Raw genomic sequence first — 15,786 nt, forward strand, 5'->3', positions numbered from 1 at the left:
CTCGGCTGTCCTGTGTATGGAGTGGACTTAGTCTGTTTCTAAGAAGCAGACTCAGAACATGGGAAGCTATTCCATTTTGTTTCTGGACACCAACCTGGAGAGAGAGAGAGAGTTCCTGAAGATGCAGATCTGGGAGGCAGGGCAGGACCCTAGCTGTGTTGTGAGATCTCAGCCTCCAGGTTGGTCTTGGTGTCTGGGAGTGTCTGAGCCCAGCAGACACTGACCAGGGCAGATCTGGAGAACACACTGTTTGTCTTTGAGGGGGAGATAGAGATAATCTGCTTCATCCCTAGCTTGGAGAGCTGTGAGTTTAGAGGCACCTTGGTGTCACAGGTTGCTGTGGGGTAGGGCAATGGAAGCAGCAAGAATTGGATTAAAATGAGTCTGGGGATTAATTTTGGACTTGTTTGTTTGTTTGTTTTTGTTTTGGACCACACATACTGCAGTGCTCATGGCTTACTCCTGGCTTTGTGCTGAGAAATTACTCCTTGCTTGCAGGCTCGAGGGACCATATGAGATGCTGGGGATCGGACCTAGGTTGGCTACATGCAAGGCAAATGTTCTACCTTTTGTGCTATCATTCTGGCCCTAGTTCGGACAAGTTTTAAAGAACATTGGAATACAGCAAGTGAAGAAAGCAGGTGTCTAGTTATTTCGAGACAAATAGAATCAGCAGAGGAAGTGGCCCTGCCAGAGGTTCTCTGCACGGCTGCCATATTGGATGCTGATGCCCAGAGATGCCCATGATCCTGGCCCTTGCTTGACCCATTGTATCTGCAACCAGGTGGGAAGGTGGGTGTGAGAAGCCCCACAGGGGTGGCCTGCCAGGTGCTGGTGACTACATGGGGCTTGGGGCCTGGTAGACCTCGGCCCCAGGGTCTCCTAGGTTTCTGTGTTGCTGTATTTTGTGGGGGCTGCATGGAGGCTGGTTGCATGGGGAATGGGTGTGCTAAGGACCTGTTTTAAAGATGGAGTTGATTGGTTAGGGGGAGTAGGAGGGAGAGAAGTGTGGTTTGGGGGTAACTGTGCATGAGGTTCAGTGGTTCCTGGGTAACTCCAGGAGACAGCTGAGAGCTGTAGGTGCCTGGGGTGAGGACCAGCAGGGGTACCCTGGCTCTATCCTCTGCTTCTCTAGGCACCTAAGCTGACTGCTTGTCTTGTCTCAGTTTCCTTCACTGTTCGGGGTGCACTGTAAGGCCCAGAGCTTAGACTGGCTGAGGACATTGCTTCAGGAGCCTGCCCAAATGTGCAGCTGTGGAGTCAGGGCCTAGGAAATAGTGTCCCTGATAAAGCTCTCGCTCTTTCCACATTCCACTCTCCCACCCTCAGATGAGTCACTTGCTGGGGACCCTGCAGGCAGACATGCACCCTACAGCTCTTCAGTGCCGACTCAACCCCCCACTGGCCCCCCTCCCCAGCCCCTTCACTCTAGGGCAGGGGTCTCAAACTCGCGGCCCACGGGCCCTCCGTATAACATTTTGTGGCCCACGGCCGGCCTTCAAATATCGCAGTATTTGCGATTATTCGCTTACTGAATAATCGCAATAAAAATCGCATTAAACATTCGCATACCCTGAGGCAGCCCTGCCTCACCCCGACTTTGCCTCCTGGAGCCCCCAGGTAAATTGAGTTTGAGACCCCTGCTCTAGGGACACTCATCACACCCTGTCTGTCTGCTGCTGACATTGAAAGAACCTTTCCTCAGTTCGGGCCAGATTGCATAGAGTGAGCCATTCTTGGATTTCTCTGGTTGCTGGATATCTTCTCTGTACCCACAGATGTTGTGGGGATTTCTCCCTAGCCTGCCTTTGGGATGAGGTGCCAGTGCTAGAGCCGTGGAGTTCTGCAGTCTTATCTGTGGCTCCTCCTGGTGACCCCACAGCCCCTGAGCTGTGCTACAAGGCCCAGTCTCCTCACATTCTGCAAGTTGTTTTTTTTTGTTTGTTTGTTTGTTTTTGTGGGGAGGTCTGGGTCACATCCAACAGCGCTCAGGGGTTGCTCCTAGCTCTGTGCTTCAGAACTTACTCCTGGCAGCTTGGGGACCATAGGGGAATTGATGCTGGGAATTGAACCAGGGCTGGACGTGTGCAAGGCAAATGCCCTACTGCTGTGCTATCGCTCTGGCCCCATATTCTTCCATTGTGCATATGTGGGGGCCGAGCTTGTCTTGGAGGAGAGTTGCACCACCTATGGGTGGTGCTCTGGCCCACACTAGGCAGAGCAGCTGAACCTTGGATCAAAAGCTGCAGTGAGTAGCTGGAAGAGCAGGAGGCTAGAATTTGGTGCCACAGAAGCAGCAAGAAAGGAAAAATGGGGGTCGGAGAGATAGCACAGCGGTAAGGCATTTGCTTTGCATGTGGAAGGACGGTGGTTCGAATCCCAGCATCCCATATGGTCCACCGAGCCTGCCGAGGGCGATTTCTGAGCATAGAGCCAGGAGTAGCACTGCCGGGTGTGACCCAAAAAACAAAAACAAAAAACAAAGACAAAAAAGAAAGGAAAAATGATAGTGGGACACAGTTGAGGAGCAAGAGAAAGCAATGCAAAGTTCTGCAGCTACACGAGATGGGCAGGGGGTTTGAAACATTACAAGAGCCATGTTCACTGTCCATTTGGAAGGACAAGCCCAACATTCCTCTGAGAGGCAGAACCCACAGTTCAGTCCACACCTGCTTTGTGGCATCCTGTACCTTATCAGAGATCTCATTTGATGGAGCAAGACAAGCAAATGGGACTGCTTAAGAGAAAGGTCATCAGTGGGGTGTGCCAGATATGGAGACTAGCAGACAGCTGCTTCTGAAAGGTCTAAAAATGCCCCAGGAATCAGGAGACAAGACTCAGTGAGTAGAAAGATAGGAAATCTCCACCAAGGGCTGGAAATGAAATGAAGAAAAACAAGGAGAGTTTCTTGACCTGGAACATAGAGCATCTGAAACAAAAGCGGCTGTCAGGGATGTATTGAAGCCAGGAGTTATTACAAATGAAGGTTGCAGAGGAGGAAGGAAGGAATAAAACAGGTATAAATAGAAAACAGATAGTGTAATGATAGATGGAAGCCATATCGTAACAAAACTTACATGGAATGAACTTTCATAATTAAAAGGAATACACTAAATCATATTTTGTCATGCGGCATACTTTAAGTGAATAAGTAACATGTTAAATGTTAGGGAGAGGGAGTAGAGAAGCACTATTCAAAAGTAAGCACAAAGAGGGTTGAAGTATTCAAACTATTATCCAGTAAAATAGACTTCTAGACAAATGGTATTACTAGAGATAAGAGGGACATTTCATAGTAATGAATGGATCAATTTATTAGGCGGATGTAACTGTCTTCTATGTATCTAGTAGCTGAGCTTCAAAATACATGGAAATTTTTTAAATGAAACTAGGAGATAAACACAGTCACAATGAGATGTTATCACCTCTCTAAGTAATGGATAGAGAAACTAGATGGATCAATAAAGACAATATCCATATGACCTATCAGCTTCCCTAATTGCATTTTATAGAACAATATATATAGTGTGCGCAGGGCACAGAGGCTTTTCAAATTCAAATAGTAGTTGACTGAGATAGACCACATTCCTGAGTCATAAAACAAATCTCAGTACACTAAAAAGAACAAAACAATATAGAATCTAGACTCAGATCACTGAGAAGAAATTAATTATAAATGCTAAAATAAGCTAGTGAGCAATAAGAAAATTCTGTTAACATTAGGCAATTAAGCCATACATATCTCAATAATTTATGGGAATCGAGTAATAAGGTCCACTGTAGACTCCAATCTTTAACAGTTAGCAGTCTCACTAAATATAAGAAGCAGTTATTTTCGGACAGTGAAAATCCGGAAGTTTAGACAGTGATTGCAGCGAACTGGAATGAGGAGAGCCCTGCGATTTCTCAGCTTACAGCCTGGTGGAAATTTCCAGCACAAGAGGATATGTTCTGCAGCAGAAGCGAGAGGAATCCAGATGGGGCCCAGTGAGCATCCAGGGTCAAGAGACCAAGAAAGAAGGTCCTGGAAGGTGGAGGCAGCTGTAGTTCTCAGGACCCAGAGGCAAAGAGAACCAGAGAGAGGCAGGAGGCTCTAGTCACATCCTTAGGGGGGCGCTGGTGAGCAGAGACCCACTGGGAAGAACATCAGTGAGCTCAGAACTCACAGGCCACATGTGGCCCTTTTCTCATAGATCAAGGTGGGAAACTCCCAGAGTGCACCAAGATATTGCCTGAGTCCTGGTTAAAATTAGCCCTGAGTATTTGCTGAGCTAGTCCCACCCATCAAAGATTAGTAACTGGCCTGGCAAGAAGCCTAGTGCTCCCCCGTAATTTAACTGTGTCTCCGAATGAACCTTGAGTATTTATAGGAGTATTAAAAAAATAACACATCCAGTAAAGGGAAATTCCCAAACAAGGATGTCAAGATGTAGCAAGAAGTAGGATTTGTGATCCTGGATAAGAGAAGGATCAGTCATTAGATGCAAACCAGAAGCTGTCAGCTGACGTAATCAGTAGAAAAGAACTTGAAACAGTTGATGGTTGTCTACTCCTTATATACAGAAAGGTAGATAAAAGCTCATATGTATTAATGATACATGAGAGGGCAAAGACTGATCCAAATGTTCAGAGAAGAATTTTAAACTTCTGGAGATGACCCAAAACAAACAAACAAACAAAAAACCCAAAATTAAACAAAACCCACTTTGATTAAAGTATTAGATCAAGAACAACAAGTCATCAAATTTAAGGCCATAGTTATAGAAAATATCAAAAAGGTCCAGCCAGGGGCCCGAAGATATAGCACAGCGGTGTTTGCCTTGCAAGCAGCCAATCCAGGACCTAAGGAGGTTGGTTCGAATCCCGGTGTCCCATATTGTCCCCTGTGCCTGCCAGGAGCTATTTCTGAGCAGACAGCCAGGAGTAACCCCTGAGCACCGCCGGGTGAGGCCCAAAAAACAAAAACAAAAACAAAAAAAAGGTCCAGCCAGAGAGCAGAGAATTTAGAAAGAAATGAAGGTGTGTTACCTTGAAGGGGTGACACTTGCCAGATCACTCAATGTTCGTGAAAGTGGAATCTTGGAAGGGAAGGGCAGGAAAAATATTTTAATAACTAATGGCTAGGAAGGTTTAAACATTTAATAAAACTTAGAAACTCATATAGAAGCACCTCAGTAAGCCCCAAGTGCAAAATATGAAGGGAAAAGTTTACTAAGAGATTTGTTAATGGCCTTTCTTCTAGCTGGTTGATAGAACCAGGGAGATAAGTGGCAAAAGTCACGGGGGGGGGGGGGGGGGGGGGGCATGACTAGCAACATGCAGAGGTGTGAAGATAAGACATACAGTACAGCCCTCCCTGGCAGTGATAAGACAGGGGAGCAAGCAGCAGGAAATTTTGTGGTACAGAAACTTCTTCAGTCTAAAACTGAGAACCCAGAGGGCCACTTTTTTATTGTTAAAGGCCAACATTTGTGTTTAGACATTTAGGAGCAGAAGTGCTTCATAACTTTTGCCCTATGGAAAATGGAAAAGGAAGTTGTTGCAGCTGAAGAGAAGTGATGTCAGATAATCTAAGATTATACAGAGAAAAACTGGGTGGGCATCAGGGCTAGAATGATAGTAGAGCAGATGGGGATTTGCCTTGCACACTGTTGACCCAGGTTTGATTCCTGGCACCACGTTTGCTGCTCCCAAGCCATGCTAATAGTGATCCCTGAGCACTAAGCCAGGAGTCATCCTTGAGCACTGCTGGGTGTGGCTCAAAAACTAAAAAGTAAACAAGATAGAGTGGCATCAGAAATGCTAAATATGTGGGTAAATTTTTTTTTCTATTAAAGTCATTTAAGTGATGATTGATCAAAATAACAGTATTTAATGGAGATTAGAACCATTTGAGAATGATGAGGGGGAAATGGTGTCTTGCTCTTTTATTTCTCCCACTTTAAACTTTATTTAAACACTGTGATTTACAGAATTTATAATATTTAAGGTATTCAATATTCCAATATTAATTCAACCATCATTGTAACCTTCCCTTCACCAATGTCCCAATTTAACCCCCTCCTCAGGCTTCCCCCTTTACATAAGGTCAAAATAATTTACCTTATATTGCTTGATACAACATATATATATATTTCATAGCAGTGTTATTGAAGTTATTACCGAGGATGTGCTGAGCTGTTAGGTGTCCCTTAGGTCTCCTTCCATGCTAATGTTTCGCTTTTTGAGCCTCAGGTGTCTATACAACGTTCCCATCTAATTCTCCATGTTCTTTCTGGGTTGTCAGTACTGTGAACTTGGAGATGCTGCAGGACCATGTATGCTGCCTCGCATCCCCCATAGCTCCATCACCAGGACAATTTAGCATCACAGAGTCTCAGACCAACCCTGCTTCTCTCCAAAATTGGTCATGGGAATGGTCATGTGAGCAGACATAGGAGTGGGTGATGGAACTCAGGGCCCAGTTGGGCAGGGACTGGGCCTGCCACTTCCTGAGAAGGCTTTAGAGATTTGGACCCGGATATCTGGTCTACCAGGTTCAGTGTGGCGGCAGCTTCTCTCCCTGGTGTACTGATCTTATGAGGCAAGAGATAATATTACTTGGAGATAGACTGAGAGAAGTATCTGCTCTATACCTTGAAAGCAACTAATAGTAAAATTCTACGTATTGTTAGTCACCTAATTCTGGGAGAGAAGATGATGTAAGGAGAGATGGTCAGGTCCAGGTGATGGTCTGGGGACTTAGAGCACCTGCCTCCCAGCATGGGCCTTCAGGTATTCTGTGAGCAGCACAGAACAGAGGTTTGACCCCAGGAAGGTGCTACAATTAAAAATTGGGTCATCCACCACAGCCTGTAAGGCATCCCTAAGAAATACCACAACCTGGAAGGGTACCAGTGAGGAACACCATGGCCTGGAAAAGCCCCAGTGAGGAACCCAACATCCCTGAAGGGCTCCCTTGAGGAGCCTCATAGCCTTAACCTGTGAGTCTCATCCAAGACTGTGAGGTCCACCAAATATGTGTGCAAGTGCCACAACTACAGGAGTGCAACCCTTGGGGAGCACTGTGGCCAAATGTGCAAGCACTACTGAGCAACTCCAGGGGAGCACTGCCCTTAGGATTCTTAATCCTTGGCAAAGAAGGCAAAACCAAGCAAACCAACAAAACAGGTAGCAAAGATATGAGAGAGAGAGAGAGAGAGAGAGAGAGAGAGAGAGAGAGAGAGAGAGAGAGAGAGAGAGGAGAGAGGAGAGGGGAGAGAGGGGGGGATAGAGGGGAGAGAGAAGAGAGAGAGGAGAGAGGGGAGAGAGGGGAGAGAGAGAGAGAGAGAGAGAGAGAGAGAGAGAGAGAGAGAGAGAGAGAGAGAGAGAGAGTAGGGCTCTTGTTGAATGTGGCTGACCTGGGCTTGACCCCTAGCGGAGAATAAATATAAAAAGATAAAACATAAAGTCCACATATTGGGTAAGGCCACCCCAGGCACTGTGTTTCTAACTCCTCAGGCAGATGGGTTTAATGAAGAAGGGTAGCTAGCAGCAGAGAAATAATTCCAAGCAGTCAGTTAAAGTTTCATCGGAGTCAGCTTGCTTTTATTTTATGGCCCCGACTCTGCCATGTACAGCCTCTGTGCCATGTCTGCCTAACTCATCTCTTCTGATGAGCTTTCTGCTGCTGCTCTGCTAAGCTTTCTCTGCCGAGTAGCTTCTTTTGCTGCTTCTCTCTGCCTTTTTCTCCTCTTTTCTTTCTCCTCAGCCAGACTCTTTTATCCTTTATTCAAAACCACCCACCCATCCCTGGTGTAGGCAGGTCTGACCATCCAGGTGGAATTAACATCTCAAAAGAAGAGGTTAGGGAAACAGGAAGTTGGGAGCAGGGTTACATTTAGGACCCTATACTGTCCCCTGAACACTACAATGAGTGTTTCCTGAGATCAGAGCCAGGAATAGTTTTTGAGGATTGCTGGGTATGATCCTTAAAAATATATGGTAGAGGGCCCGGAGAGATAGCACAGAGGCGTTTGCCTTGCAAGCAGCCGATCCAGGACCAAAGGTGGTTGGTTCGAATCCCGATGTCCCATATGGTCCCCCATGCATGCCAGGAGCTATTTCTGAGCAGACAGCCAGGAGTAACCCCTGAGCACGGCCGGGTGTGGCCCAAAAAACCAAAAAAAAAAAAAAATATATATATATATGGTAGCAAAGAACAGAGGAGATAAATATAAAGCAAGGAACAAGATTTAGCCCAAAGTATATTCATAATAGGTGAAGTCCTCTAAATGCCCATTTAAAAGAAATATTGTTAGGTTAGATAAAAAGGAAAGGCTCAATTATGCAATGCCTAGAAAAAGCCTACTTTAAATAGAAAGACCCAGAAGGTTATTGTAAAATGATGGAAAAATATATCAAATTAGTAATAATGAAAAAGCCAAATGGGCTATATTAATATCAAAGTACATTTCAACAGAAAAAATATTAGTCATAAAATAATTTTTATAATGATAAAGGGTCGCTTTATCAAAGGACATAATGTTAGGTACAAAAACATTAGGTGCCTACACATATGCCTAGTAAGAGAACTCTAAAATACCTAGGTAGGGAAGTAGTCTTGCATCCTGTGACCCAGGTTCAATTCCTGACATCCCATATGATCCTGGAACCTGCCAGGAGGAGCTATCCCCATGTGTAGAGCCAGGAATAAGCCTTGAGCACTGCTGGGTAAGGCCCCAAAACCAAAATAAGTAAATAAAAATAAAACACTTGAAGCAAACTTGATAGACCTGGGGGCCGGAGTGATAGCACAATGGTAGGGCATTTGCCTTCCGTGCAGCTAACCCTGATGGATCTCGGTTTTTATTCTCAGCAACCAATATGGTCCCCCGATCCTGCCAGGGGTAATTTCTGAGTGCAGAGTCAGGAGTAACCCCTGAGCACTGCTGGACATGACCCAAAAACAAAAATAAAAATTTGTAAACCTGAATGGAGATAATCAAATCCACATCCTAGCTGGAGGTGGCAGGATCCTTTTCTCAAAAATATCAATAGGTCCGGGGCTGGAGAGATAGCATGGACATAGGATGTTTGCCTTGCATGCAGAAGGATGGTGGTTCAAATCCTGGCATACCATATGGTCCCCTGAACCTGCCCGGGCCAATTTCTGAGCGTAGAGCCAGGAGTAGCCCCTGAACGCTGCTGGGTGTGACACCTTTATGCAGAAGGACAGTGGTTCAAATCCTGGCATCCCATATGGTCCCCCGAGCCTGCCAGGAGTGATTTCTGGGCGTAGAGCCAGAAGTGACCCCTGAGCGCTGCCGGGTGTGACCCAAAAAAACAAAACAAAACAAAACAAAAATGTTAATAGATCCAGTGTAGAAGACTTGGGATTCTATCACCAATTAGATCTAATGGGCGTGTGTGTGATGCCCATGGTCTCCATAGAAGATATTCCCTTGTCAAGAATACACACTGTTCACTGAAAGCACCAGGCCTCAGACTTTCCCAGGTGGCCTTCTTTTGACCTTATTTCCTTGCAGTGGTTCCCCATCCTTCCAGTTCCTCCTTTAGTCTCCCATTTACAGTTTTCAACTGTTGCCCCTTGAAATATCCCAGGGGTCCAGTGGGGGCCAAATAGTCTTATGTTGAGAACTGCTCAAAGATAATAATGGAGACCATTAAACAGACCTTGGTAACTTTAAAAGGCATGAAATAATTCTTTGATAACAACAGAATTAAATGAGAAAAACAAACACAATAGAAAAGTTTGAAGAAGTCCCAAATAGTTGGGAACCATTGAACATATTTCCAAGTATCCTAGAGGTCAAGAAGGACACTGATGTAGATATGAGGAAAACATTTGAATTGAATGCAAATGCATCATGAAGTAAAAAGTTTTTGTGACTTATAGCTAGAGTACATTTTAGATGGTGATTTATTCTACTAAATGTCTGTATTAACAATGGAGGAAATTTCAAATCAATAATCTTAGTTTCCACTTCATGACACAAGAAAAGGAAGAGCAAATTCAACTGAAAACAAGCAAGAAGTAAAATGATAAGGATAAAAGTAGAAATAATTGAGATGGAAATACAATAGAGAAGTCATTGAAACCAAAAGCTGGTTCTTTGAGATAAGCACAAGTGATAAATCTTTGGCCAGACCCATCAGCAATAAAAGAGAAAAGATACAAATTACCAATACTAGGACAAGAAGTGATTTAACAATTATTATATGGGCTTTTAAAGGGTGGTATTAATATCAACTTTTTGCCAATGAATTCTACAACTTAGATGGCATAAGTAATATGATACCCCAAATAAAGCTCACTATGAAGAAATACACTCACTCCCTCTGTTTTTATTTAAAAATTAGAATTCATACTTTAACATAGAATTTGGGTTGTGGAACCATAGCACTGCAGAGAGGGCACTTGCCTTGCACATGGTTGACTGGGGTTTGATCCCTTACATCCCCTGTGGTCCTCTGAGCACTGCTAGGAGTAATCCCTGTTTGCAGAGCCAGGAGTAACCCCCTGAGTATGCTTACTGTGACTACCAAACAACCAAAAAACTGCCAAACAACCTGTAGACTTCATAGATCCACATGCTGTTATAGGGACTTCTACCAAAGGCAATGTGTCTCTATAACTTTCATTTTGAACTCCTAGCTGTCTGCTGCTTCATCTTTCTTATGTGGTTCTCTCTTCTCTCTGTGAGGTGTTGGAAGAGATAATCAACTTCAAAGGTGGATGGGCCAGGGGAAAGGGCTCTAATCTCTTGAGATCCTCAGGGACACAGCCCAGAGGGAGAAGAACTAATTCTGCAAGAACCAGTTCTGCCAGCGTCTTGATTTGGGATATTTCTCAGGACCACAAGACAGTCTATTTCTATTGCTGAAGCCACTCACTTTGTTATGGCAGTTCTAGGTGATGACTAGACAATTCTATGTGAATGTATGATATTTAATATATAAAATAATATATTTTATTTTAAATGTTTTAATAAAATATTTTATTATAATATATATACTTTATTTAAAGACCATATATCATATAGTTGACATAGTGGATCATAATACACTTATTCCCAGGTAAGTGGGTGTGAAATTATTAAAAAAAAAAAAAAGGAAAGAAGAAAGAGAAAAAGAGTAGAGCAGCAAGAAAATTAGTGAATATTATCATACTTTATTATAAAGTTATTAAGTCATTGTCAGAAAGTTTATTAAGCTCTTGTTGCTAGCTGACCATTCTATTACTTCTTTTGTTTCTGAACATTAGGGTTTTATTTATTTACTTATTTTGGTTTTTGGGTCACACCTGGCAGCAACTCCTGGCTCTGTGCTCAGAAATCCCTCCTGGCAGGCACAGGGATGATGGGATTCGAACCACAGTCTGTCCTGGATTGACTGCGTGCAAGGCAAACTTGCTCTACCGCTGTGTTATCTTTCTGGCCACCATCATTGATTTTTGATATCTTTCAGGACTTTGTCATCTGGCCAGAGCAAGTAGCACAGCAGTGAGGGCATTTTGCCTTGCATACTGATCTGGATTCGATCCCCAACATTCCATATGGTCCCCTGAGTCTCGGGAGTGATTCCCAAGCACAGAGCCAGGAGTAACCCCTGAGCACTGCTGGGTGTGGCCCCAAAACAAAACAAATTAACAAGCTTACTGAAGTGGGTTGGATGCTTGCTTTGCAGGTGGTTGACCATGATCAAAATCTGGGGGATCCCCAGAACTTGGGGCAAATGGTTGAGGCCCAGGCTGTGTGGTTGATTCTACAGTGTCCTCCAGCATGTTGTCCAGGGCAGTGGAGCTGTCAGGCGCCATGGCTAGAGGGGAATGCCCCTTGCACAGGAGCTACAGGCAAAGAGTTAGCTATCCATGGATGGCTGTTCTCTGCAGATGTGGGACTGGGTGACTCTTTTTTCCTTGTTGCTTTATGCTCAGCGCCCATGATGGTTTCCTGGTGGGTACCATGCATGTGACAGGGCACATAGACTGTAGTTCATCTAGGAGTGTTATTTGTGTGAGCACCTGGTGCTATGCTTTGACTTTTCCTGCTTTGCTCAGTGTGGCTGCCTGCTAACTGTCATGGCCTTCCAGCATCTGGCTGGAGACAAGCTCCGGACTCTGGGAATCAGATTGTTGCATGTCCGAGAATTTGTCTTTTCACCTGGCACAGAACATTAACCTCAGTTAGGGGGAGCTGTTGGATTAACTGGATGCCATACTCAGTATATGCCTTGTTACTCCTTGGTTCGAAACACCTTTGAATATAGCACCTTAGATTGGTGTTCTTCACCCCAGGGTGTGGTCTGGGTCTTCTGAATAAAAATCCCAGTGCTGGGGCCAGGAAGGTGGCGCTACAGGTAAAGTGTCTGCCTTGCAAGCGCTAGCGTAGGACGGACCGCGGTTCAATCCCCCGGCATCCCATATGGTCCCCCCAAACCAGGAGCGATTTCTGATCGCAAAGCCAGGAGTAACCCCTGAGCGTCAAATGGGTGTGGCCCAAAAACCAGAAAAAAAAAATCCCAGTGCTCAGAAAAATGCTTGCATTTGCGGCTTTCCTTCACTGAACTATCTGCAGAGTGGAATTCCTGAACCTGTTTCACCCCTTCAGTGTGTGTGGATTATTTCCTGTGTTGGTGTTTGTTTCCAGACCTCTGTCTCTCCAATGTCCTGGTCTTGGAGCATCAGGCTACCATTACAGGGTGTAATTAGTACGGGTTCTTCCCCTTGTCTTGGGACAGGTATCGAGGGGAAAGCCTCCTCCAACTCCGAATAGTTGGCAGCCTGATGGCTTAAATAGATTTCTGGAAGCAGGTTTCGGTAATGGCCCAGGACAGGGAACAGGAATCTGGCCACGATTCCTGCTTCCTGGATTGTGACTTTGGTGGAGCTCAAGTCTCTCCTCTTTCTTTATCAACCATTTTGCTCGCTGCTCTCCTCCTCCTCCTCCTCTCCTTTCTTGACTTCTCTTCTTCCATTTCCTTATTTTTCTCTTCTTCCCCTTTTCCCACTTTTTTCTCCTCTTCTCTCCCTTCTCTTCTTTCCCCTTCTTTCCTCACCTCACCTCTCCTCTCTCTTCTCTTCTCCTCTCCTTCCCTCCCTCTTTCTTCTCCCTCACTTCCCTTCCTTCCCCTCCTCTCCACTCTTCTCTCCTGACTGTGGCGGGCTTCGCTAGGGTTCCTTGAAGCTGGCCTGGCCAGGTGTGGCCTCCATCATGTCTAGAAAGTCTGTTCTTTTGGAACAGAGGTGCACAGCATGGATACCAGGGAGGACTAGGCCAGGTGGCTGAGGGTGCTGCATGTTGGCTGGGCAAAGAGCAGATAGGCTGGCAAGGGTGTGGGAACAAGGCAGGGAGAGGCTGCTTTCCCTCTGCAGCTTGTCAGCCCCAAGATGGTTTTGGGGGGAGTCTTTTCCCATACTGTCTGGGACTCAGCCCACTGGTGACGGTTGATGCATTTGCCTTGTAGGTATGGGATGCCGTGGATGCGGGCAACTGCCTGCAGACCTACTCTCTGCACAGTGAGGCCGTGAGGGCCGCCCGCTGGTCGCCCTGCGGCCAGCGCATCCTCAGTGGCGGCTTCGACTTCGCCCTGCGCCTCACAGACCTGGAAACAGGTGAGGCAGTGGGGAGAGTCCTGGGGTGCGGGTAGGGCTGATGGTATCACTGTCAAGGCAGAGGCTCTGGACAGGCTCATACCACCACGCCTGCTGCATGTTTCCAGGCATCCGTCCTGAACCAAAATGTTCCTTGGAAGCTTTGAGGTGGATTTTCTTAGGATGGGACAGTGGGAACATGGGTGGACCATGTGCTATGTGTGCAGGGGTACACAGTCTGAGGAATTAGGGTACAGGAATCAGAGCCTGCCTTCTCCTGGGACTACCCTGGTTCAAAGTCACTGAGAGGAAAAGTGGATATGGACAAATCTCATAGGATATCTGGGTGGGGGGGCGCTCCCAGTAGTCCTTGGGTACAATCTGTCTCTGTGGCCATGGTGGGCACATGCAGGCTGGTGTATGAGCATGCATGTTTGTGTATATAAGTATATGTATTTGTGTGTATGTATGTAAGAGTATGTATACATGTTAGAGTATGTATATGTGTGTAAGTGTGCATGCATGTGTGACTATATGTAGAAGTGTGCATGCAGGAGTGTGTGTATACAAGTATGCCCATGTTGAGTGGTGTGAGTGTATGTTTGTATCATAAGAGTATGGGTTATATGTGGAAATGTGTGTGTACATGTAAGTGTCGAGGGGTGTGTATGCATGAGTGTGTGATATGTCTGTATGTGTGTATGGGTTGGAGCCATAGCACAGTGGAGAGGGTGCTTTCCTTGCATGCAGCCAACCCAGGTTTGACCCCCCCCCCCCACAGCATTCCATAATGTCTGCCAAGTGTGATTCCTGGATGTGGCCCAGAAACTTAGATTTTTTTTTTTTTTGATTTTTGGGCCACACCCGGCGGTGCTCAGGGGTTACTCCTGGCTGTCTGCTCAGAAATAGCTCCTGGCAGGCACGGGGGACCATATGGGACACCGAGATTCGAACCAACCACCTTTGGTCCTGGATCAGCTGCTTGCAAGGCAAACGCTGCTGTGCTATCTCTCCGGGCCCCAGTTTTTTTTTTAACTTTATTTAATTATTGATTGATTTTTGGTCCACACCCAGCAGCACTCAGGGATTACTCCTAGCTCTGCACACAGAAATCACCCCTGGTGGGCTGGGGGACCACATGGGATGCCGGGAACCGAACAGGGACCCTCCCAGGTTGGCAGTATGCAGACAAATGCCCTACCACAGTGCTATCTCTCCGGCCCCAGAACTTAGATTTAAAAAATAAAATGAAAGAATGTATATGTAAGTTTGTATGTATGAGTGCATAGCCTGGCAGAGGCTGTGTTGTGCTTGTGCATCTGGGACACATCCTGGTCTGACACAGCCTGTTCTTTCTCATCCCCCTGTCTGCGCCCCTCTCCCACCCTTGGTGACTCGGCTTTTTCATTTCAATCTCATTAGCGCTCCCAGCCAGGAGCCCACAGCCCAGCCTCTCCCTGCCGCGCCCTGGGAATTAGATGCGTGGTGGCCATCGCTGCTAATGGGAATTGGGCGCCAGGGCCATTTATCCTGGGGGCCTCGATCAATACCCCTGAAAATCCGGGGATTCGGATCTGTCAATACTGGCCTGACATATGGAGGGCCGGCCCCATTTCATCTTGCTAAATTATAGTTCTGACGGGCTGTTGGCCCAGAGAACAGACATGAATCAACACTTAAATAAAATCCGCTTGCAGATTAATTCTTTTCCATGCTCCCGTTTGTCTGGAATCTTCCTAATAAAACAACTACAGTGCATCAGGCTGCAGTGTGGCTGGGCCCAACACTCGTCACCTCCATGATCCTGGCACCCCCAGCTCCAGCACTCAACCCCAGGTGCATGGTCTGGTGGCTATGAATGTGGTGCTTCCCTTCTCCACTAAGCAACCCCAAACCCTGGCTGTGCTCTTTCCCACTGTATGGCTTGCTCAGGACACCTGTGAAAACCTTCCCCTACCAAGGGCCCCCTCAAACAAGTGTGAAAAATTCACAGAGGGCCCGGAGAGATAGCAAGCAGCCGATCCAGGACCAAAGGTGGTTGGTTCGAATCCCGGTGTCCCATATGGTCCCCCGTGCCTGCCAGGAGCTATTTCTGAGCAGACAGCCAGAAGTAACCCCTGAGCAGTGCTGGGTGTGGCCCAAAAACCAAAAAAAAAGAAAAAGGAAAATTCACAGAAATGAAAGATACAAGA

The 15,786-nt window shown here is 46.0% G+C and overlaps 2 protein-coding genes across 2 annotated transcripts in view; both read left to right on the top strand.

Moving 5' to 3' along the window:
- EML1 (EMAP like 1) overlaps nt 1-15,786 on the top strand; it is a 669,910-nt gene that overhangs the window by 431,201 nt on the left and 222,923 nt on the right. The gene's annotated exons all lie outside the window — the stretch shown is intronic.
- WDR25 (WD repeat domain 25) overlaps nt 1-15,786 on the top strand; it is a 96,322-nt gene that overhangs the window by 51,000 nt on the left and 29,536 nt on the right. Inside the window, exon 2 of the mRNA XM_049769826.1 lies at nt 13,468-13,615. Within this exon, the coding sequence (XP_049625783.1) occupies nt 13,468-13,615 (148 nt within the window). The remainder of the gene's footprint in view (nt 1-13,467; nt 13,616-15,786) is intronic.

This window comes from Suncus etruscus, chromosome 3, assembly GCF_024139225.1.
Source record: "Suncus etruscus isolate mSunEtr1 chromosome 3, mSunEtr1.pri.cur, whole genome shotgun sequence".
NCBI classification, from domain to species: Eukaryota; Metazoa; Chordata; class Mammalia; order Eulipotyphla; family Soricidae; genus Suncus; species Suncus etruscus.